This window comes from Castanea sativa, chromosome 4, assembly GCF_040712315.1.
Source record: "Castanea sativa cultivar Marrone di Chiusa Pesio chromosome 4, ASM4071231v1".
NCBI lineage: Eukaryota > Viridiplantae > Streptophyta > Magnoliopsida > Fagales > Fagaceae > Castanea > Castanea sativa.
The window spans coordinates 48900011-48921267 of NC_134016.1; the positions used below are offsets into that span (position 1 = coordinate 48900011).

The window sequence follows — 21257 nt, forward strand, 5'->3', positions numbered from 1 at the left end:
GATTCCAAAATTGAAGTCTAATTCTATTCCATATGTCAATTTTTTTTTTTTTTTAAAAAAATTTGGATTGAGTATTTGTCACTCACTAGTACGTATGTAATGAATTGTAGTAGTGCTACTGATATTAGTTTGATATTAAACATATAAGACATTAGTTCGACTAGGACATTTATAGGTACTAAAATGGTTTTTTCCTAATATTTTTATGATATTGGCTACCCTAAGTTTCTCATTACAATACTATTATATATATACTTTTGAAAATTACTATTGGATACTACATATACAATATCAATTCAGAATTATTGTCTGTGAAATTCTACTAAATACGACACAGAATAAATTGATCTAATAGTATCTCCTAAATTGTATGAGGATAGGTGCATGAGATTGCTCAGCTCATTTATAATTTATCTTCACATACAAAGTATATGTATAGAAATAGTATAAAAAATATACTTATTAGTTTAGTGAAAAAATAAAAGCAAAATCTAAACAATTTAATTTGTATGAAAAGCTAACAAAAGCAAAATCCAATTTTAAATCAAATTGAATTTTCTCTAAGTTTTGGTTATATATATAGTAATGGTCCGTATAGAGTAATCATATATTACATAAGTGGCTTATAAATTTGAATTATTTTTATTTACTCAAAAAATGGCTCATAAATATAAAACCATTCAAACTCTTTCTTTCTCTAATTTTATATATAGAGTTAGATATATGATTAGGTTTTTTTTATGGTTTATTTATATTGGATTTCTCATTTTCTACACTGAATTAACTTACTTGACACAAAAATTGAAAAATTTAGATTATATAGGACATGTGGCACAAAATTAAACTCTAATTAAAATGTTTTTTTTTTTTTTACATTGAATTAACTTCTTACTTGGAAAAAAAATTAAAAATATAGATTAGATGGGACACGTGGCGCAAATTTAAACTCTAATTAAATTCCAATTTGAAATCTAATTGAGTTTTCTCTTAGTTTCGGCTTTTAATATATATATATATAAAGCTTAGAGAAAACTAGTTAAATTCTACAATTGAAGTCGAATTTTATGCCACGTGTTTTAAATTATTTATTTTTAGAGAGTTTTATTTCTTAATTTTGGAGCCAAATGTGGGACCACATTATAAATATTCATTTAAGTGAGTTATTGAGTACAAAATTCAAAGAGTCTAGAATTAATGAACTAAAAAAAAAAAAAAAAAGTGCTTCACAATATCAAAAATTAAGAATTAATAAAAAAAAATTTAAAAATATATGGACAATTTACATTTCTCCCTAATAATATTCTTACAAGCTTTTTTTAAAGAGTTAACAAAATATAAGAATGACTATATTGTAATGGTATTTAAATTATATATATATATAAAAGAATTTTATTATGTATCTTAATGTATTTTTTTAAGTATATTCATACATATGTATGGGGTTACAAGCTAGTATGTATATTTTGCCAAAGCTTAAAGAAAATCCAGTTAGATTTTAATTGGATTCTTAATTTTACGCCACATGTCCTATTTAATTTTTAATTTTGTGTCAAGTGAATTATTGAGTGTAAAAATTGAAGAGTCCAAACTCAATTAGATTCTAAATTGGATTTCAATTGGAGTCAAATTTTTCACCACGTGCATCTAAGTTTTAAATTTTTATGGCAAGTAAATAATTGAGTGCGAAAATTGAAGAGTCTAAAACCAATTAAATTCTAAATCATATATATATATATATATATATATATATATATGAGACACCATGACATATTTTAAAAATGTATGGTTTAAAAAAAAATGTAAGCTAATAGCACGTATAATTTGAACATTTTCTTTAAAAAATGTATAATTTGAACCCATGTATATGCATGAGGCTACACACTAGTCTACATATATGTGTGTATGTGCATATATATATGCTTTTTTAAACTAAAGTTTAGAGAAAATTTAATTAGAATCAAATTGAATTTTGCATTTGTTAGCTTTTCATACAAATTAATTATTTTTATTTTTGCTGTTATTTTTTCTTTGTTCTAATGAGCATATCTTTTTATACTATTTCTATCTAGATATATTGTATGCGAAGATATTGAACATAATAAATTGTAATTGAATTGAACGATTTCATACACCTATCTTCATTCAATTTAGAAGATACTATTTGACAAATTTATTATTTTTATTTTGTGTTGTATTTAGTAAAATTTTACATACAATAATTGTGAATTAATATTGTAAATGTAGTATAAAATAGTGATTTTCAAATTATATACGTAATAGAAATGTAATGAGAAACTTGGCGTAACCAGTAACATGAAAATTACAAAGAAAAGCTATTTTAGTACATCCAAATGTCTTGGTCGAACTATTTTTTATATGTTTAATAACTCAAACCAACATCAATTACGCCACTACAATTCATTATTCTCGTGCATAAGCATGAGTTACATTTAGAAATGTATGGTTTAAAAAAGATGTAAGCTAATACCATATGTATAATTTGAACTTTTTCTATATATATATATATATATATATATATATATATATATATATAAAATTTAAACCATGTAATTGTGATTATTTTTAATTGTATCTGTGCATATGTATGGGCGGTTACACACTAGTTTAAGGAAAGTTCTCACACCACTCTCATGAAAAATATAAAAACCTTTTCTCTTTTTTTTTTTTTCCTCATTAAAGTTGATCCTCCATGCATTTTATTAAAAATAAACCATTTAAGACTAAGAATGAACCGCGCGAATTGTCTGAAGTTTACTCAAAAGTGGGGCATGAACGTAGACTAAAATTTGAAGATGCCAATTGTAGGCGTTCAAAACTGGTGGGGACATATATTATTATTGTGGACACACAGTTATAACTTACAGGACGCCCCAAGTGGGTTAAAATTCTAAAAATAAATATTTTTGAACTTTACTTGAAAATTATGATTTTTGCAAAACATAAGGAATCCCCACTTTTTTTGGTGGGAAATAATGCAAAAAAAAGCTATTTTATTTATTAATAACTCCATGGATAAAAGAAATAGTCTAATTTCTACTGAGGATAAGTTTGGAGGTTAGGTTATGTCACGAGAAGTTTGAATAAATATTAAAAGTGGGGTAAGGATTTGTTGTAAACTAAGTTGCGATAACTCTTGCAAAATACACACATGTTAAGTGGCTATTTGGTGAAAAATCCAATCTTGACAATGAAATTTTCATTTAAATATAAGTCTGGATAGGTGTCTATTAAAAGCATTAACAAATGTACATTTTTGCAGAAATTGTTGCAAGTAATTAGTTTGTAGCAAATCTTTTCCCTTAAAAGTGTATGTTAATATCTGCTGAATGGTTTGTTCAATTTTTTAGCTTTTAAGGAAAAAAATTAAATTGATATGTTAGGACATATGTGGATCATATTAAGAACATATGTCATCTAAAATTGGGTAATCCTTTGACAAAACGCACTTTACTTGTAATTGAATAGATCTAGGATGTATTTAACTTCAAGGAATAAGAGTTCAAGTTCAAGTCCAAGTGTTAAAGCTGTGGGGAGTAAAAGGGCCCAAATGGGCATATGGGCCTTTGGGTTGTAACATGGAGGGCCGACCTGCTCCAGGATTAAACTCTATGAGTTGGCCCATACGCCGAGGGTCCGAGGATACAGCCGAGGGAAAGTTTCACCTCAGACAGATCCAGGAGAATTCAAGATTTTGTTATAAAGGTCAAAGGCACAACTCTGGAAATACTAATGGATAAAAGGGGACATCCTGAATCTTCTAGATGCACCAGTATTAAAGAAAATATCAAGAGTAAAGGCTGCCACCTCCGCATTAAAGGCTCTGCACCTACCTCCCTGGCCGCATTAATGGGGAGGTGACCCCTGAACAGTGAGGTGGAAACTTCTAGTCACTGTTCAAAAAGTATCAGGGAAGGAAGTATAAAAGGGGGGTAAAGACCAAAGAAAGGGGGGGATCGGAAAACTAAGAACAAAAATAAGAAATTGTAATCTTAAAGGAAGAAAGAGAAATAAAAAAGAAGTAGTCCTCGGCTCGAGTCCGAGGAGATCCATTTGCCTTTATCGTTCGTTATTTACTTGGGTTTATTTATAAAAGTTTGTTATCAAGCTCCCAGTACTTCTAATCTAGGTTTCAAGCCCACACTCTACAAATTTTTATTGTTTAAGGTTCATTGGGCCTGAGCCCGTGATCGTCTTTGGGTCCAGGTGCAATTGTGTACTTACAAAAGCCATGCAAATCTGTCCAAGAATCAAGTGAAGAAGTGTTGTATTTTTAAACTCGACAGCTAACTCGACAGATAGCATTTATCATGGTTTAAAAGACATGTTTAGCCCGATGTTCGATAGATAACCTATCTATCGAGATTTACGAAAATAAGTTTTTCATATTTGATTTCACTCATATCCTTGTATACTTGTTTAAGCTTTTTTTTTCTCACAACCCAAACTTTATATAAGGATTATTTTAAGGGCCGTCACATGGGATGAAACTTGATGCAAATGTTTTGTTTAAGCAAATTGTTCAAGCTGCTGCGTTTGAACACTATAGAGTTTTGTAATCAAAGAGTTTTATGATCCTCATCGTATTGATAATTTGAAGAACTTTGCAGCCAACATCCTTCTCAAGTTGGTGGCTAGTTATGTACTTAGATCTGTACATCAATTGGTTAGTCATGTACTAGGAGCCATGCAATGAAAAGCAGAAAGTGTCACTACAGAGCAAGTCTAATTGTGTATTGAGATGAGGGTTCAACTGTAGGCTAGTATAATATATTGAGATTCTTTTACTTGTAACCGCTTGTTTTGATAATAGTAGATTTTCGGGAGTGGTGAACTTAAAATCACCCGGTAAGATTTTTACTTTAGAGGTTTCTTCTTTCAAAAACAAATCACTGTATTAATTTTATTTTCTACTATATTTAATTTAATTAATAATTTATTTGTATTACTGTACATCTTAATTAACTTAATTAATTCCCTTGACTAACCAAGTTTAAATTTTCTTTTCCTTTTGCAATCGTATACTAAAATACAAGTTTTATCGACATATCATGTCAACCCTCAAAATTATAAAAGTCCAAAACGTTACATCTTACATGGCTTTCAATGAGGTGTCAAAAATGCTCTGTCATGTCCTATTCCATCTTGTCATCCTGTGCCAATTTTTCCCGCAATAAAGACATGACGGAATGACACATTTTGCTCACCTCCCCTCTCCTGTTTATAAGTTAATGTTTTATATCTATTATATTATAAGGTAAAATGTAAAAATTAAATTTTAAGTTTTTTCTAGATTTTACTTCAATTTTTTAATTTTACTTTTATTTATTTCAGTTTTTTAACTTTTAAGTTTATTTAAATAAAATTTTTTCATCAACTTTTATTATATGTTGTGGTTAATTTTTCAATTTTATAAATTTTTCTTCAAATTTTTTAAATTAAAAAAATTCAATTAATGATTGACATATATTTTTTAGATTTTTTTTCAAAAATTTTTAACAAAAGTTAACGAAAATGCCTTAATTAAAAAAAATTTGAAACTTAGAGGACTGAAACAAAATCTAAAAAAAGTTAGAGTATTAGTTTACATTTTAGCCTATATTGTAATCTATCTTAACACTCTCACAAATGTTAGTCATTTTATTTTCCATTTATATCTCATCAATTTCAAATTCACGTTGTAAGAATAATAAAATACCCCCAACCCACCTCCCACCTAAAGAGAGACGCGAACCTCATGATTAGACCCCACCCTACCTTGTTATCATCCCTAATATTTTGAAATAAAGGGCATGACAACAAAAGAAAAAAAATGACTGTTATTTAGAATACGTTTGGATACAGCGTTTTGGATCAACGTTTGCGTCTGGCTGAAGAATGTGTCTGTTAGTGGGTTCTATGCACTGTTCACAGGACTCACAAACCACTTTTTTCAGCAAAATTTTCATTAAAAATAGATCACATGACATTATTCATACATATAAAAATTATTTTGCTATAATGTTTTCAGTTTTAAGTAATAAACAGTATCCAAACAAACCCTTAGTGTATTATACTTTTCTCTCACATAAGGGTGCGCACTGCGCCCTATTACACTCCATTTTACACCTATGGCTCAAATGGCGCATTTTCAAGCGTAAAATAGTAATCTTGCCTAAGAAAAGCTAATAATGTCATTTAAATTTTTAGATGGACAAAAAATTATTTACAAACATCATCAAATCCCATAATGATCATAATGATAGTACGAGTGTTTAATTAACACTACTTTCTCATCTCGTAACCTATCATTCGATTGTTTTATTACTTTACCAATATTGTGATTGATTTGATAATTGAGAGTAAATTTCTACCTGTGATTGAATTTAGTTATCAACTTGTTGCACTCTCACTATCTAAAGTGTCAAAATAGAAATATTGGAATCCATATACTGTAATAGAAATTCAGCATATATCGAATGCACGAAATACCCTCTCCATCACTAAGATTTCTTTAGAGTAGATTGCACTCTTCAATTACCTTTTAGAAATGACCATGAATTCACGATTGTGTGATTTTAGTCATTTGACTAGTTGCTTGTTTAAGACAGGTCAATGCTCCTACTTATTCTTTTTGTCAAAAAATAAATAAATACTACCTCCTACATCCTAATTTGTTTGCCTATTTAGAAAGCACAACTTTTTAAGGAAATATTATTTATTATCTTGTCTTTTAAATAAAAAGATATAAATTTCCAAAATTACTCTTAAACGAAGTTCTCAAAAAAATTATCATTTAAAGTGCATGTGTTTAGTAGGGGCATAATAGAAAATTCAATAAATTAATGGCTTTTAATTTTAAAAACATGACAAAATTTTAGGACATCCTAAAATAGAATACAAGACTAACAATTTGTGACAGATGAAGTAAATATATAAATATGAATACTTGAGATTTATTGAAATCGATAGGAAAAAATGTGTAAAAATTGGAGCCACCAAGAAAAAAAAATTTTATTTTAGATTTTGGAATAATCGTGAAAATTAGTTATAAATTCATAAATATCTTAATCAAATGGAAATAATGTCATTTTAAGATACCAAAGCCAGTGTTAAAATTGACATCAAAAGAACACAAAACATGCAAAATCCAAATGCAACATAACATAATTTTCTTCCTTTTTTTCTTTCTTTCCGATAAATAAGTTATGTCATTAGACCATATAGTAAGATACAAGAAAAAGAAAATATATCATTTTGTTAAAACATTTGCATGATTGCATCAATGGAAGCAATGATGCTTATTCCATCAAACATCACTCATAAGCTTCCTCCAAAGAAATCTAAAAAACAAAGTTCAGGACGCCAAGGTGGTTGGTCCACAACTGTCATGTACACAAGCCAAGATATCTTTGTACTCTCTATTAATAGTGAAGGAATCATATACCTTTCCATCTCTGCTCTTCTTGTACTCAAAGAGGAGAGAAGAGCGATTGAATGCTGTCAGTTTGACAAATCCAAAGTCATAGTCTCTGTATAAACTCCAATCCGGTATCTCTTTGAAGAATGATCCCAAGTGGTGCCCTGCCCCTCCAGCAACAACATGGATGGTTCCATTCATGGTACCCGAATAATGAGATTCTTCTGAATTAACACACGTGTTCTACACCACCAGCATTAATTAATATTGCATGCAACTGATCTTAAAGTTAATAGGTAATTCACTACGAGGAAATTTAAAAGAGAAAGATATTGTAATGTTAAGCTATAAAGAGTTGGATAATTAAGAACTGCAATTGGGTATATGCATTGTTTAATAGGTTATTCTTCTACATATAACTAATGAAAATTTTTGCATGACAATAAAAGTTTATATTAAGCAATGGGGTTGAGTTTCTGACTCACTATCTTAAAAGCTTATATTCAATCTTTTTAATGGTTTCCGAAGTGTCCAAAAATTATCCAAAAACCTGACTACGTTTTTTAAATGGTTTCATTGCTTTGAGTACCGAAACTATATCCAGACCCTCAAAAGATCTATTAATAGGTAATGATTTAAGCACCTCCAGGAAGCATTTCTTGCGTGCATTGAGCAACACAAAATGCAACATTCAATGGTGGTTTGTGAGCAAGAGTTGCGTAGATACCAACTTATTAGGAAATAAATTACTTTTACTAATGTATGCATGAGCTTGAGCTTCTCCATATATCTAGCTTTAACCATACCTGGTAAATGGGGCATGTCCTTTCATAGTTATGGACATGGCCATAAAATGCAATATCCACCCTGTACTTCTGCCAAAGCTTCTGCAAATCATCCCTTCCCATGGGCTCATCAAACGAGCCTTCTTGGCCAAAGTAGTTGTTTGAGGAATAGCCGAGGGGACGATGAGCAGCAAAGATTAACCAAGGTTGTTTTCGTCTATCAACTGATGCAAGGCAGTGCTCAATGAATTTATACTGTTCTGTACCCTGTCTCCAGTCATGCTCACTATCAGCTACACAAAAGTGAAACATGCCATAATCCGTTGAATACCTGCATATTAATTGCAATTGTGGTCACAAGACCTAAGAATGAAAAAACATGCTCTACAACTTGGAGAAAATGGACCAAGAGTTCAACTCCTCTATTTTTAATTAAATCTAATAATACACAAAAGCATAAGTGAGTTGAATGTCTATGGTACCTAAAATTTCTTAGCTCTTACACTTTTGAGTTATTGAAAAATCTTCTATCACTGACTTAATTTTCGAAAGGTTTTTAGCTGGTACTATACTAGTGCTCTCGTAGGTTCTTCACTCCTTTTGTTCTTTAAGTACCCTAATTAATGCACATGTAAACATCCAATTCACTGACGATTTTGTGCATTATCAAAATCAACTAGAAAAGCACCTTCTAGAGTTTAGTTCTATAATTAATAATGGCTATATTCAATATAACAGGAGGTTGCAAATGTAAATGTAATAGTTGTGCATGACTCATCTCTTTGCATATCTCGCCCAATGTGGACTTTAACAGGTAACACACACCCGTGCAACACTTCCGATCAAAATCCGAATCTTGACAATCTGGGATATTACAATCTCACTTGATATGATTTGTTAAAATTCGAGGAAGCGCTAGTAGCATATGGGCTATAGCATAAATGACTATTCTCAATTAGGATTCCTTGTAATGGCTCATGTACCTTGTATCAACTTGTTAAAGCGCTCAATAATTTGAGACTCAGTACATGACCATGCAACACTGTCACAATCCAAATCCCATACAAATATAGAAGATATATACGAGCTACTACATGTGCACCACAAACTAACAAGGTCATTGACAAACCAAAGCGTCGCAAGTGCTTAAATGCCATGCCCTAGTTCTTGGGTGGAGTAATTGTTTTATGAACCATTAGTATGTAATATATCTTCTTTTATGTATAACTAATACCAAAAAGTGCTCTCCATGTAATCTACACAGGGCTGTTTATTCCAGTGTGAGTATGTTACCTGAATTGTTGAGGCTCATCCTACTAATGCAATGGATAAAACTACCAGAATATATATATATATATATATATATATATATATATATATATATATATATATGCCATTTATGTAAAACTAATACCAAAAAAATGCTCTCCATTTAATCTATATATACACAGATCGATGTTTATTCCAATGTGAGTATATATGTTTCCTATATTGTTGAGGCTCATCCTACTAATGCAATGGATAAAACTACCAGAAAAATATATACGCCATTTACCAGAACTTAGCTCTATTCTCTGCAGGAACGTAGTACAAGGTCTCAGCAATCACGCCACATTCCCCACCTGAATCTGTACCTGTATAGAAGGAACCTGAATCCGGCCAAACACGTTCATGATTACCACTGCAGAATGATCGACTAAAGAGTTTATTGAAGGCCATTTTCATTAAGTAATACGTAAAATCTAAATCTTAATATAGATGAAAACAAGTAATGATCAGTTACACAAACCTGGCAACCATATATGGAACAGTTGATGCAATGGGCTCCACCTGTGATGTGAATTGGTCCCAATCTGCAATGTATCCATCTGCATATGCTATATCTCCTATGTGGAATACTATATCATAATTTGGCAAGTCCTTGATGAGCTGGTCGGTAGTGTTAAGTGCACCCGGGTCTTTATTACTGTATTCATTTGAACCATCGCGTTCACCCTAAAGGAAACAAGAAGAAATGTGAATCTTTTCCTCATCTATCATTTACATGAAACTTGATTTAGCAAACAACATTCAATCATACACACAATTGTAGGGAAGGAATTGCACTAAACTTAGGGGAGGCTTGATGCATTTAGGGGCTTAAGGCAAAAAATGAATTGAGACCTTTTATATATATTTAAGAATTATTTTTTAAAAAAATAATTTAAATATTGCTTAAACTCTATGCTCTTATTTTATATGCAAAATTACTAATTAACATGAATTACTTAGAATTGTTTTTTGAGAAAGTGTATAGACACAAAAAATTTGATTAAACTTTTCACACCTGTTGATGTGACAGATTAATAGTAATTAGTAAAAAAGTGATGTTAGTGGTGGACCTAAATGAGAACTTGTAAAAATTTGTCAACTTAATTGTTGTGTAAAATGTTGTAAAAATTTTTGTGTATTGCTCTTTTTTTTTTAGAAATGTCACATTTACAACATTTTCACAACAAATCTTAAGTATTAAGTTGTTACTAGTTCTAATTTAAACTCAACATTGAAATTACTTTTTAAACTATCAATAACAGCTAATAACAACTTACCACTTAGAATTTATTGTTAAAGTATTCTGAAAAAATGTTGTGAACGTAGAATTTCTCTTTTAATATAAAAAATATTATTTTATTTATTGGCTAATATTTGAACTTAATTAATACTATTACAATGAAAGAAATAGTCATATTGGTTAAAATTAGGAGTTTTTTTTTTTTTTACTTGGATTGTTAAGTGATTGCCTCTTATATGGTAAAGCCAGTTGTGACTAGACTGAATGCAAGTTGTGTACATATGAGAGCCTAGTAGCTTAATTGGTACATCCACATGTACAAAATACTTGGGGTCTAGGGGAAAAAGGATTTAAACTGCAAGATTAGCATAGCCTATTGTAACTATCTCCACACAAAAAAAAAAAAAAGGTTCAAATCCTATTTATTATAAAAATATTGTAAATATAACACTTCTCATCATAGAAACAATCAGGTCTTCTTAGGGAAAATAATGATATGGTTTTGCTAATGATGTCAAACTAGCTAGTTTACATTTGACAAAGATAGAAATTTATTTTACAAAAACCAAACCAATGGTACAAGAAAAATCACTAAGACCTGGGTAAAACATTCAGGTAATTAAGACCTCATAGGCTAGAGCCGCCCATGAGGCTCAAGCTGGTACATGATAAAACAAACTAGAAGGAACAAAAGGACAAAACCAAAGTCTAATCAGGAGTTTCTTTGAGACAGAGGAGGGTTATTTTCTGTTGTTTATTATTTTGAGTTTGTTTTACCTTTCCCAAGTCACCAAATATTATAACACGCTGTAATGAATCCTGTCCTGGATATGGGGATGATTTGAAAGAATAGGTTTTGCTCCAGATATATGAACCATTAGATAAGATATGACCCATCCTGTAGGAGTACCTGAAAACCATTATAACAACCTTTAGCAAATATCATTAATACTTTCAAGATAAAAAATCTATTTTTGATGGCTTTCAAGAACAATTTTATGTCAGGGAAATTATTTTAAAAACATACACACTGTTTGGCCACAAATTTGTCAAGAAACTTGTATGTGTGAAACCAGGATCATGCCAACCAACTGTGCGTGCAGGTGCACCTGCAAAAGTGCAAATCAATAAGGAACTCATCATGAAACAACACTATTACCATTAATTAATTAAACTATTCTAGAAGGAACAAAAAAAAAAATGTATAGGTCTTGAAAATTTGTGTTCAAACTTCGAAGTGATAAAAGTTCATGCTCGATCGTTCCATGTAACACACCTAGAAATAAAAAGTAATCCATTTGTAAAGAGGAAATAAGCAAATTAATGATCAAAACTTTCTAACCATATATGTAATTTTGAACTAACATGATTTTCAAGTATTATTTATTCAAGGGCCCGGTTAACAGATTACCTTAAGACATTTATTAACTTTTCTCTTTATTAAAAGATTAGAGCTTTTTTAAAAAGGAAAAATGACAAGTCCCAAGATTTATTGTATCTCCGATTACTATAAGTAAATTGAGAAATACAATTGTTTGTAATATAGAACAAGGCTACTTTATATACTTCAGTCTGTGGAAGCACTCTTGGATATTATGAACTCTAGGTGAATAATTTAAAAATAATTTGCAAGCATAAAAATATAGCAGTAATATTAGTCAATGATTGCAAATCTCAAATGCACTTGACGACTAATGATTGCATTCTGATAGTTTACTAATACAAAAAGTATGTGAATAATCAGGGACTTCTTACATCACTAAAAGCTTTCTCTAAAACCAATAAATTAATTAGATCTAGTATGATAAAATTGGAATTAATAGTAAAACTATATATGTAAAGTGGTGCAATCATGAGTAGATGAGATTTTTTTTATAACATACCACACAAGCTGCTCTGTTCAATTGTCAATGTTCCAGCTGGGGATCGCATGTGTGTTTCTCCCTTCAAACCCCACTCAACAAATGGAACAGCTTCATCTATGGAATAGCCACTTGTCCATGTTACTGTCATCTGCATAATATCAAAACTTATATATGCAATTTTTTTATATATAGAACATTTTAAAGACAACTATCTATCAATTAGTGTAAACTTACTTCATTCCATAACTTTCCATGAGCTAGACGCGGATATACAGGTGCTTTTGGATTGGCAAATGATATGAAATTTGAAACGGCGACCAGCTTAGGCTGCAAGATAGTCCACATGATAGTATTATTAACATTTCATCATTGAAGCATAAGAAAATATGTAGAAATAGTAGTCCTTGACACACATTTGACAAACCGCCTGAAAACAATGCAAAGGAAAAGTCTGCCCGCTGATTGATCAACTCGAACTTCAAAGAATTTTTGCCTGTTTTGCTGTACTTTGAATTGGAGAAATTTGCGTACTTATACTAGAAGAAAGGCATTCATGTCACATAGATTAGCGAAGCAAGAACCAAGATGTTTTTTAGTGTAACTTTTAACCTCAGTTTCAAAATTGACACCATACACACCTTTATCGGGCTTGTACATAGATATGGAGACTCAATTTCATCATTTTCTGGTGTACAAGTTGATGAGCTGCATTTTTAAAATAAAATTCCATCAATTTCTGGACTAAAACAAGATGCATAATTACTACATAATACTATTCTCCATGGAATTGTCTGTGTAAAGTTGTTATTTACAACTATTTTTTATTAGCTTTAATCCCGTGTCAAATTTGTTTATAATTTTGTTCAATCTTATGTACCATGTATTTTATGTGGGATTTCTTTGCAAGGGCTGTGTGTGAGAGAAAGTATGTGAAGACTCAAAACAAATTGAAGATCAAAGGAGTTTTCGTGAGTAGCTTGCGAGAAGCCTTCTCGCGAAGTGAAGCCATGTGATCAACACATGACTAGAATGCAAAGGATCATAACAGATGGTGACAGTTAGTTTTCGCGAATATTTCGCGAGTAAGGCATTCCCGCAAAATATTTGCGAAACATTCTGTTTTGCTATTTTGTCATATCTGATACACCATGTCTCTACCTATACTATATATACCCACATATTGAGAGGAGTGTTTTTCAGAGAGAAAATTCTAGCCACAACCCTTGAGAGATAGAGATTGTCATACCCACAATCCTCTACACAATTCATTGTGGTTTTCCTCAACTCCTACCTCTCCATATCCAAATTCTTGAAAGGTTGATAGCCTAAACACTTACCACACCCATTTGGAGTGTCAAGTGAGGTTTTGGTGCTGCTGGGAAGTATTAGAAGAAGCCAAGTTTTGGCGGATGCAATCGGGTGTATTGCGGGTTTTGGAAAGCTAGACAAGACACGGTTCCGAGAAGCCTTGTTGGAGTAAGAGCTTGGAAGGCTTAGGTGCACTGTGTAGATTAGGCTTGGAGGCTCTCTTGCTATTGGTGTATCTCAACTTATTATCTAGTGAATCGATTTACCGCTTGGAGGGCGGCGGAGAGGTTTTTCGCCTAACTCTTCGGTTTCCTCTTCAATAACACATCAGCGTATTATTTTGTGTTTGCATTTTTCTTCTCTACTCTTTTAGCTTTCATTTTACTGCTGTGATTTGATGAATATGACTTAGAGTAGTTTTATTGTTTGTTTACTCGCATTTACTCTATTCCGCACTTAGCTTAAGTTAGAGCAAAATCAACCGAGCCGTAATCTTTTAATTTGGAGGTCTGAACAGTTTTTATGTTTTTAACACAAATCCGAATTTTCAGTCTATGAACATAGTCTCAATTAATGAATGAAAAATTCAATCCCTAAAGAAGCACAATTAATACAATAAGCTAGACAGTTCATAGTGACACAAATGTACTTGAATTTTGCTGGAGAAAAGACTGCAACCCAATCATCCTCGGAAGGGTCAGGGTTTACAAGATCCACTGTCACCCATGCTTTGTCCTCACCCTATAATCATATATAAAACATCGTTACAATCACAAAAAGTTTTTTTTTTTTAACTTTATAAATAAAATCAATCACAAAAGGGTTGAATGTATATAATATATGTGAGTTTCTGTGTAGATTTAATTACTATTAGTGTAGCCAATAAAATGATTTAAAAAAATTGTAAATAATACAACATCACTTATACATGAACTCTTTATTACTGGCATAATTTTATCACACCCCAAGCCATAACAACAACTAAAAAAAAAAAAGATGAAAAAAAGTGGTCAATTTTTTTGTCTCACTAGATTTATAATTTTTATATTTTATTTGAGCTGTAAACTGATGAGATACCTCTATTGTTTTCTTTGAAAATGAAATTACTCGTTCATTAAAAAATGAAAAACAAACAGGTTACCAGAACTATGTTCAACAAATGAACCACCCTAACATTAATGAAGTCAATTATAATCTTTTTATGAGAAAAATATACAAAATTCCTTAGTGATCTCCTCTTAAAATGTGAAATTTGAAGTTTTGACTTTCAGTGTAACACTTAACCTCTTATACGATATAGTTTTATGGATAAAGTAACATCTATTTTTCTTAGAGCATTAGCATTGGATGGTATAAACATCCCCCAGTTGCTATTTTACAACCCAAGACACCCAAATGGAACTTCATACAAGTATGCAAACCTAAAAAAATTTCAACCTTGCTACAGTAAGGTTGCATATATGCAACCTTATTGTTCATAGATTGTAAAGAAAAAAAAAATATTTTAATCTTGTTGTTGTGTGTGAATAGGAAAAGAGAGTGGAAAAAAAAAAAGAGAATAGTATTTTTTATTATTTTATTAGGTAGTTTATATTATTTTATTGGGTTGTATATAAAAATAAAGACTGAGATGTTGGGTGAGTTGTGAAATAAGATGGTAAAATAGATAAAGTGGTGTTTGAGAATGCAAAATAGGTTTTTTCTTTTTTCTTTTTTTCATCTCTAGATGCTAGTTCTCTTAGAGGATTTAGTGTAAAAGTTAAGCCCCTTATGATTTTTAGTGTAACATAAAACCACCATGTGGTACCATTTTACATGAAAATAATATAACATGCATCTCACATGAATAACTCATCATTTGTTTTCATGAATATTGAACAGTTTACACATAAAAGTATAAAACAACACAACAAAAGGGTTGGGTTAACTCAAAACTTCAAGGAATTCCATATTTTTCAGAAAAACCATAAGGGTTCTTTTTTGTTTTTTTTGTTTTTTTCCTTTTATATTAATTATGATGTAAAAATATGTACCACCAAATGTTCACGAAAAATCAATTAATCTTATTACATATGGACCCTCCTACATAGGACAAAACTAGAATTGAATTTCAACTTTGGTTCCGGGCCAAATCATGGATTAAAAAAGGAATTCAAGAATTAAAAATAAGCTAGGATTAGAGACTAAATCAACAACTGAAAAATAAAACTAGCATCCATTTAGTGTTCACAAAACCCCTCTTGATCGATTTTTCCTTAAAACACTGTACTCTCCTAAAATTTTGAGTGTAACATTTAACCTTTTTATATTATTGTTTTATGTGTAAATTATTAATTGTGTAACACCTAATCTCACTTTCGGAAGGTTTTGTGTATATTACTTAATTGTGCTCTAAGATTCCACGTGGACGCCACTTGGAAATCAAGCACATAAAATGCTTATGGAGCTAGGTATGAGTTAGAGCAACAAAAGCAAGTTTGTACAATGAGAATTCAGTACACATATTATTGCACGCAAAGTACACAAAGTATTTTCTAAACAAGACATTTTGAATGGAAATGACCAGTTTCAATATACAATGTCAATTCAAAAACTGAATTGTGTATACTTTGTGTGTAATAAGGTAGCACGTAATAGACATTATTGAAAAAAAAAATCTAAAAAAGATTCTCAAAAAACAAAAAATTCAACAAAGTGGTAGTCCCGTAATATACAACAAATGCAGGCCTAATCTATGACCAAACAAGATAACTTATGATTTCATTACATTCGTCTCTATTCCTTTATAATTTATTCATTCAATTTCTCTATGAAATGTAAAAATTTAAAATAATAGTTATAAGAGAATGACAGAACTTTACTAGCAATTTCAGTTTACAGCAAAATGGTGGATGGATTATCCCAGTGGATTGAAACAAAAAGTCAAGTCAAAATATGTCTTGATTAATCACCTCCTTTATTCTGGTCTACATATATAAATGAGCTAATAAAACCTTCCACTAAAGGGAAGAGGCAGAAAACTTGGTTTTACTCTAATATTGTTGAAGTTGAAGTCTTTTAGCTCATTCAAGGCACTCATTTGTTGTACAGGTTTTGTAGTCTATGGTCTCGACAAATTGTGTTCAAGGTATCTCTGTCCCTATCCATGATTCACAATGAAGCTAGATTGGAAACTCAATAATACACTGCTGTAATTATAAACTATAAATGGCATCATTTATAGGTTTCCAGGCATTGCCCTTTTTTACATCAAATTTGAAGAATAAGTGTGGGAGTCAAGTGCAAGTGAGGAGTTTAAGTGGTGCTGATTAAATCATAATGAAGCATTTAAATCCTCTCAATATCAAATTCTAACCACACTAAAACGAAAACCCAAAAATAAAAATTGATAAAATGATTTGAAACCAAAGAAGGATACATAGACGCTATATATGGTGACCAATCGTATCAATCAAATATTAATGAAATAAAGAAAAAATACTAAAATTATGAAATTGATACTCCTGCCAAAACCATGAATGTGAGAAATCCAAATGATAAGGAAAAAAAAAAGAGTAAAAGAGAGGGACCCTTAGCAATATCAATCAATAATTAGACATTCTCCTACATTTTTTACCAACAATAGAAATATAAGTAAAACAAAAAAAAAACACACACACACACACAATCCCAAATGCTATGATTCTGTAAAAGCCAAACTAAAAAAACAAACAAACAAACAAACAACATTTTTTATGCAAATAAACACAAATAAATTCACATGAAAAAATCACACAATAAGAAAAACCCACATGCAAACGCATATGATCATTTGAATTGCCAAGTATTAGGTTGAACAAATTTTCTCCCAAATAAGTTTCAAGAAAAATTCTGTCATAAAATTGGCCAACTTTTCCAATAAATATTGAGTGCTAAGAGGAAAATATCACCAAATGGCTATCCTAGCAAACAACTATATATATGTTCTTCCAAGTGGGGCACATAGTTACAATTGGAAACTCTAAAGTTCACATTTTTAATACCAACATACGGATTTGGATTCAATTCAACATCATTTTTGGACCAATGCAACAAAAAATTTCAAGTATACTCATACCCCAAAGCAAAGCGTATAAGTGAGAGATTGAGGAACTCTATAAACTATATTCTACAATCTGTCAATCTTCCTCATTTGTTTTCACATATACACAAAATGCCTCTATGAGAGTGTAAGTGAAACAATAATCTCTATGAAATTTAGAATAGAAAGATGTTAAAAACTGGAAAAAAAAAATTTGTATTTTTTTAATCAATAGCAGGTAACAAACAGAATCTTTTTTTTTTCCAAAGAGATTTTTCCCAGTTCTCAAATTAATCTATAAAGATAGATAAGTAATCATTTTCTACAATTTTCCTCAATTGTTTCACATATATACAAAAATGTCTCTATGAGTTTGTGATCGAAACAATAATCTCTATGAATTTAGAACAGAATGATATTATAAATTGAAAATTTGTATATATATGAATCAATACGAAGTTGGTGCAAAGAAAATGTACTTCAAAAGTGAGTTTAGGAGAAGAAAAGTAGACCTGAGAGAACTGGAGAAGGTTGTGAATATTGAAGGGCAGAGTGGCTGAGTATAGAAAGAGCGAGGTTTTGGTAGAGGATGAGGATTTGACAGAATGAGAGTGGAGGTGCGTGAGAGTGGAGACTGAGTGAGAGTGGAGGTGCGTGAGAGTGGAGACCGAGTGAGAGTGGAGGCGTGAGAGTGAAGAGGGTATCTGTGACTGTTTAATTTTGAATAAACACTTTATGAAATTGAGTCTTAGAGACTCGGTTTTTAGGTGGTTTTCACGTGGATAAACCACGTCATTCTCTAAACACAAAAATCAATGCTCAAAGGGTCGAGATATAACTCGAGCCTTTAGAAAATTATCTTCCGTTTTGAAAGACTATAAGCATAAATATAACTATTCTATTTTTTTTAAAAGAGGTAGAATTTTTATTTTTTAACTTCTTACTACCAACTATTTGACACAAATAATATATATATATATATATATGTGTGTGTGTGTGTGTGTGTGTGTGTGTGTTCTTGAGACCTATTACCATCTCCATTAAATTTTTTAAGAAAAAAATAAATAAAATATATTGATAAAAAAGATGAAGCACATATTATGCATAGTCAAAAGTAAGAGACTACCTTAAAAAATATAGGTTTTTGTTAATGAATGCCTTAAGGGGCAATGGTTAAGATGCATTAAATACTTTAATCAATAATATTTTTTTTTATACATTTTAATAAAAAAATAAAATCAAACTATACACATTTATTCAAAAAAGTACATACACATAACCACAATAAATTTTTGCGTGTAAGTCAATGAATAATTAACAAATGTTTTTTAAAATGTACAATATAACTCATAATTAAGCATTTATTAATTTATAACTTATGTCTAGGGCTGTCCAAACATATCCGGTGACTCGACCCAATTGGAATCGATCTGAAACCGGCCGACCCAATCTACTCTAGCGGTCAGCGGTGGATTTTCTCCACCAGAAACAGACTCCAACGGGTTGGTTTCGATTTCTCTCCCCCAAAAGCCCAAACTAACCGGCAAAAACCCATAATCCGGCGAAAAGCCCAGATTCCAACGAGAAACCTAGATTCCATTCCGACGAGAAAATTCCAAATTTCGGCAAGAAAAACCCAGATTCTAGGGATAAAAAACCCAAATCTCGGCAAAAAAAACCTGGATTTAGGTGCTATTTCACATAGATCCGACCAGATTTTGACCAAATCTAGCGAAATCTCATTGAATTCGGTGAGATTACCGCCGGATCTGGCGAAATCTCATAGATTCCGATGAGATTTTTGCCGGATCTGGGTTTTTCTCACCTTTTCTCGCAGTTTCCTCGCCGTTTTCTCAGATCTTTGATGCTGACCAACCCGTCCGCCACCCATTAAAGATCTAATCCGCCCGACCCGTTTACTCCGGCAGTCAGCGACAGGTGAGTTTTCCCAAAACCTGATTTCGTCGGGTCAGTTTCGGGTTTGGCACAAACCCGACCCGAACCGACCCATGGACAGCCCTACTTGTGTCTTTAAGTCATTTGTTAACAAAACCCTAAAACATAAATTAAAGATTGATATTGCTTAAAGGTCCTTGAACCCTTACTTCTTAACTAGTAAAAAAGTTTTTTTTTTTTTTTTCCTAAACGATATAACTACATAAAACATTTTTTTTAAATTTAAAGTAAAACAAAATTTTAAAATATTTTTTATAAAAAAAAGTTTTTTTAACCTTTTTTGGATCAAATGAATTCGGGAGTCAGGTGGGAGGTTTGGCATTTTCTGAGACAAATTATATTATAAAAAAAGGGTAAGGCTTCTGTTTAGTGGAAATTTTCACTGGACACGTCCGGATTTGGATACGTGTTCAAGAGTAGACACGTGTCCACCATCCAACGTGTCCAATGGAAACTTCCACTAGACACAAGCCACACCTATAAAAAAATTCTTTTTTTTCTTTTTGGGAGTGTGTTCCTTTTGATCTAACATCATAGTTATGTCCTGACACCGACACACATATGAAATAAATATTAAATACCATAAAAGAATGTGTACAAGTAACTCAAAATGGAAAAATATGAACGAGAATTGTCGCATTTTTTTTTGGTATATATAAGCATCACTCTTCCGCTTAAAAGAAGATAGCTAGAGTAGGATACTACTTACATATTTCAGAAATATTGTTCCCTCCTCTTATATGAGAGGACAGGCTTATGGGGGGACTCATAAATAGAGCCCACCCCTCATATAAGATAAGGGATCATTGCTTCCAAACTATCTAATTAATAATTTTTTCCTAGAATAAACACTGTATTATATACCTTGAAACCGAGAATGAGTGGGCTCACTTTAATGGAGACCGAGTTACGGAGTGCAAGAGTGGTTTTATAAATGTTGATCTTTGATAGTGGATGCTTGTCCAATTCATCATGTCTACTATGGCGGTGACTGTGAATCGAAGCCAAGCTCAAGCTTGCCAAGCAGCACCAAAAGAGCACAAACGTAAACAACGTCAAGCACAAGCAGTGAGAGCTTCTGTACTCCATGTTTGTTAGTATTTTTTTGCTTATCACCATTGCTGTTATTGTTTTGTTGAGATATGAGAACTGAGAAGTATGCAAAGGACTATAAATAGGGAAAAGAAAAAAAAAAGTACGTAAATTTAAAAAGATGAGCCACTGTCGGTGCGTGATAATGATATCTTCTATTGCGGTCTAATTACATTATTAAAGATCAGTAAGTAGGACCGCAAAAAACTAAAGAAAAAGTAAA

At 31.3% G+C, this 21257-nt stretch overlaps 1 protein-coding gene across 1 annotated transcript; it reads right to left on the minus strand.

The window, feature by feature from the left end:
- Positions 1 to 7143: 7143 nt before the first annotated feature.
- Positions 7144 to 21078, minus strand: LOC142631766 (putative inactive purple acid phosphatase 27). The gene is made up of 12 exons (XM_075806078.1): positions 20807 to 21078; positions 14576 to 14667; positions 13257 to 13323; positions 13032 to 13154; positions 12853 to 12945; positions 12637 to 12766; positions 11781 to 11862; positions 11531 to 11663; positions 9992 to 10197; positions 9758 to 9883; positions 8224 to 8533; positions 7144 to 7660 (listed from the first exon to the last, which is right to left on the minus strand). Exons 1-12 carry the CDS (start codon positions 21059 to 21061, stop codon positions 7355 to 7357), a joined length of 1923 nt encoding a protein of 640 aa, XP_075662193.1. The 5' UTR covers positions 21062 to 21078; the 3' UTR covers positions 7144 to 7354.
- Positions 21079 to 21257: the final 179 nt, after the last annotated feature.

Excerpts from the sequence above, each read along its gene's own strand:
- LOC142631766 (XM_075806078.1), bottom strand. The coding sequence starts at position 21,061 with ATGGTGATAAGCAAAAAAATACTAACAAACATGGAGTACAGAAGCTCT. Across the intron at positions 11,664-11,780 it reads AATTTGTGGCCAAACAGTGT|GTACTCCTACAGGATGGGTC; the intron begins GTATGTTTTTAA and ends AATGGTTTTCAG. Across the intron at positions 8,534-9,757 it reads GAGAATAGAGCTAAGTTCTG|GTATTCAACGGATTATGGCA; the intron begins GTAAATGGCGTA and ends ATTAATATGCAG.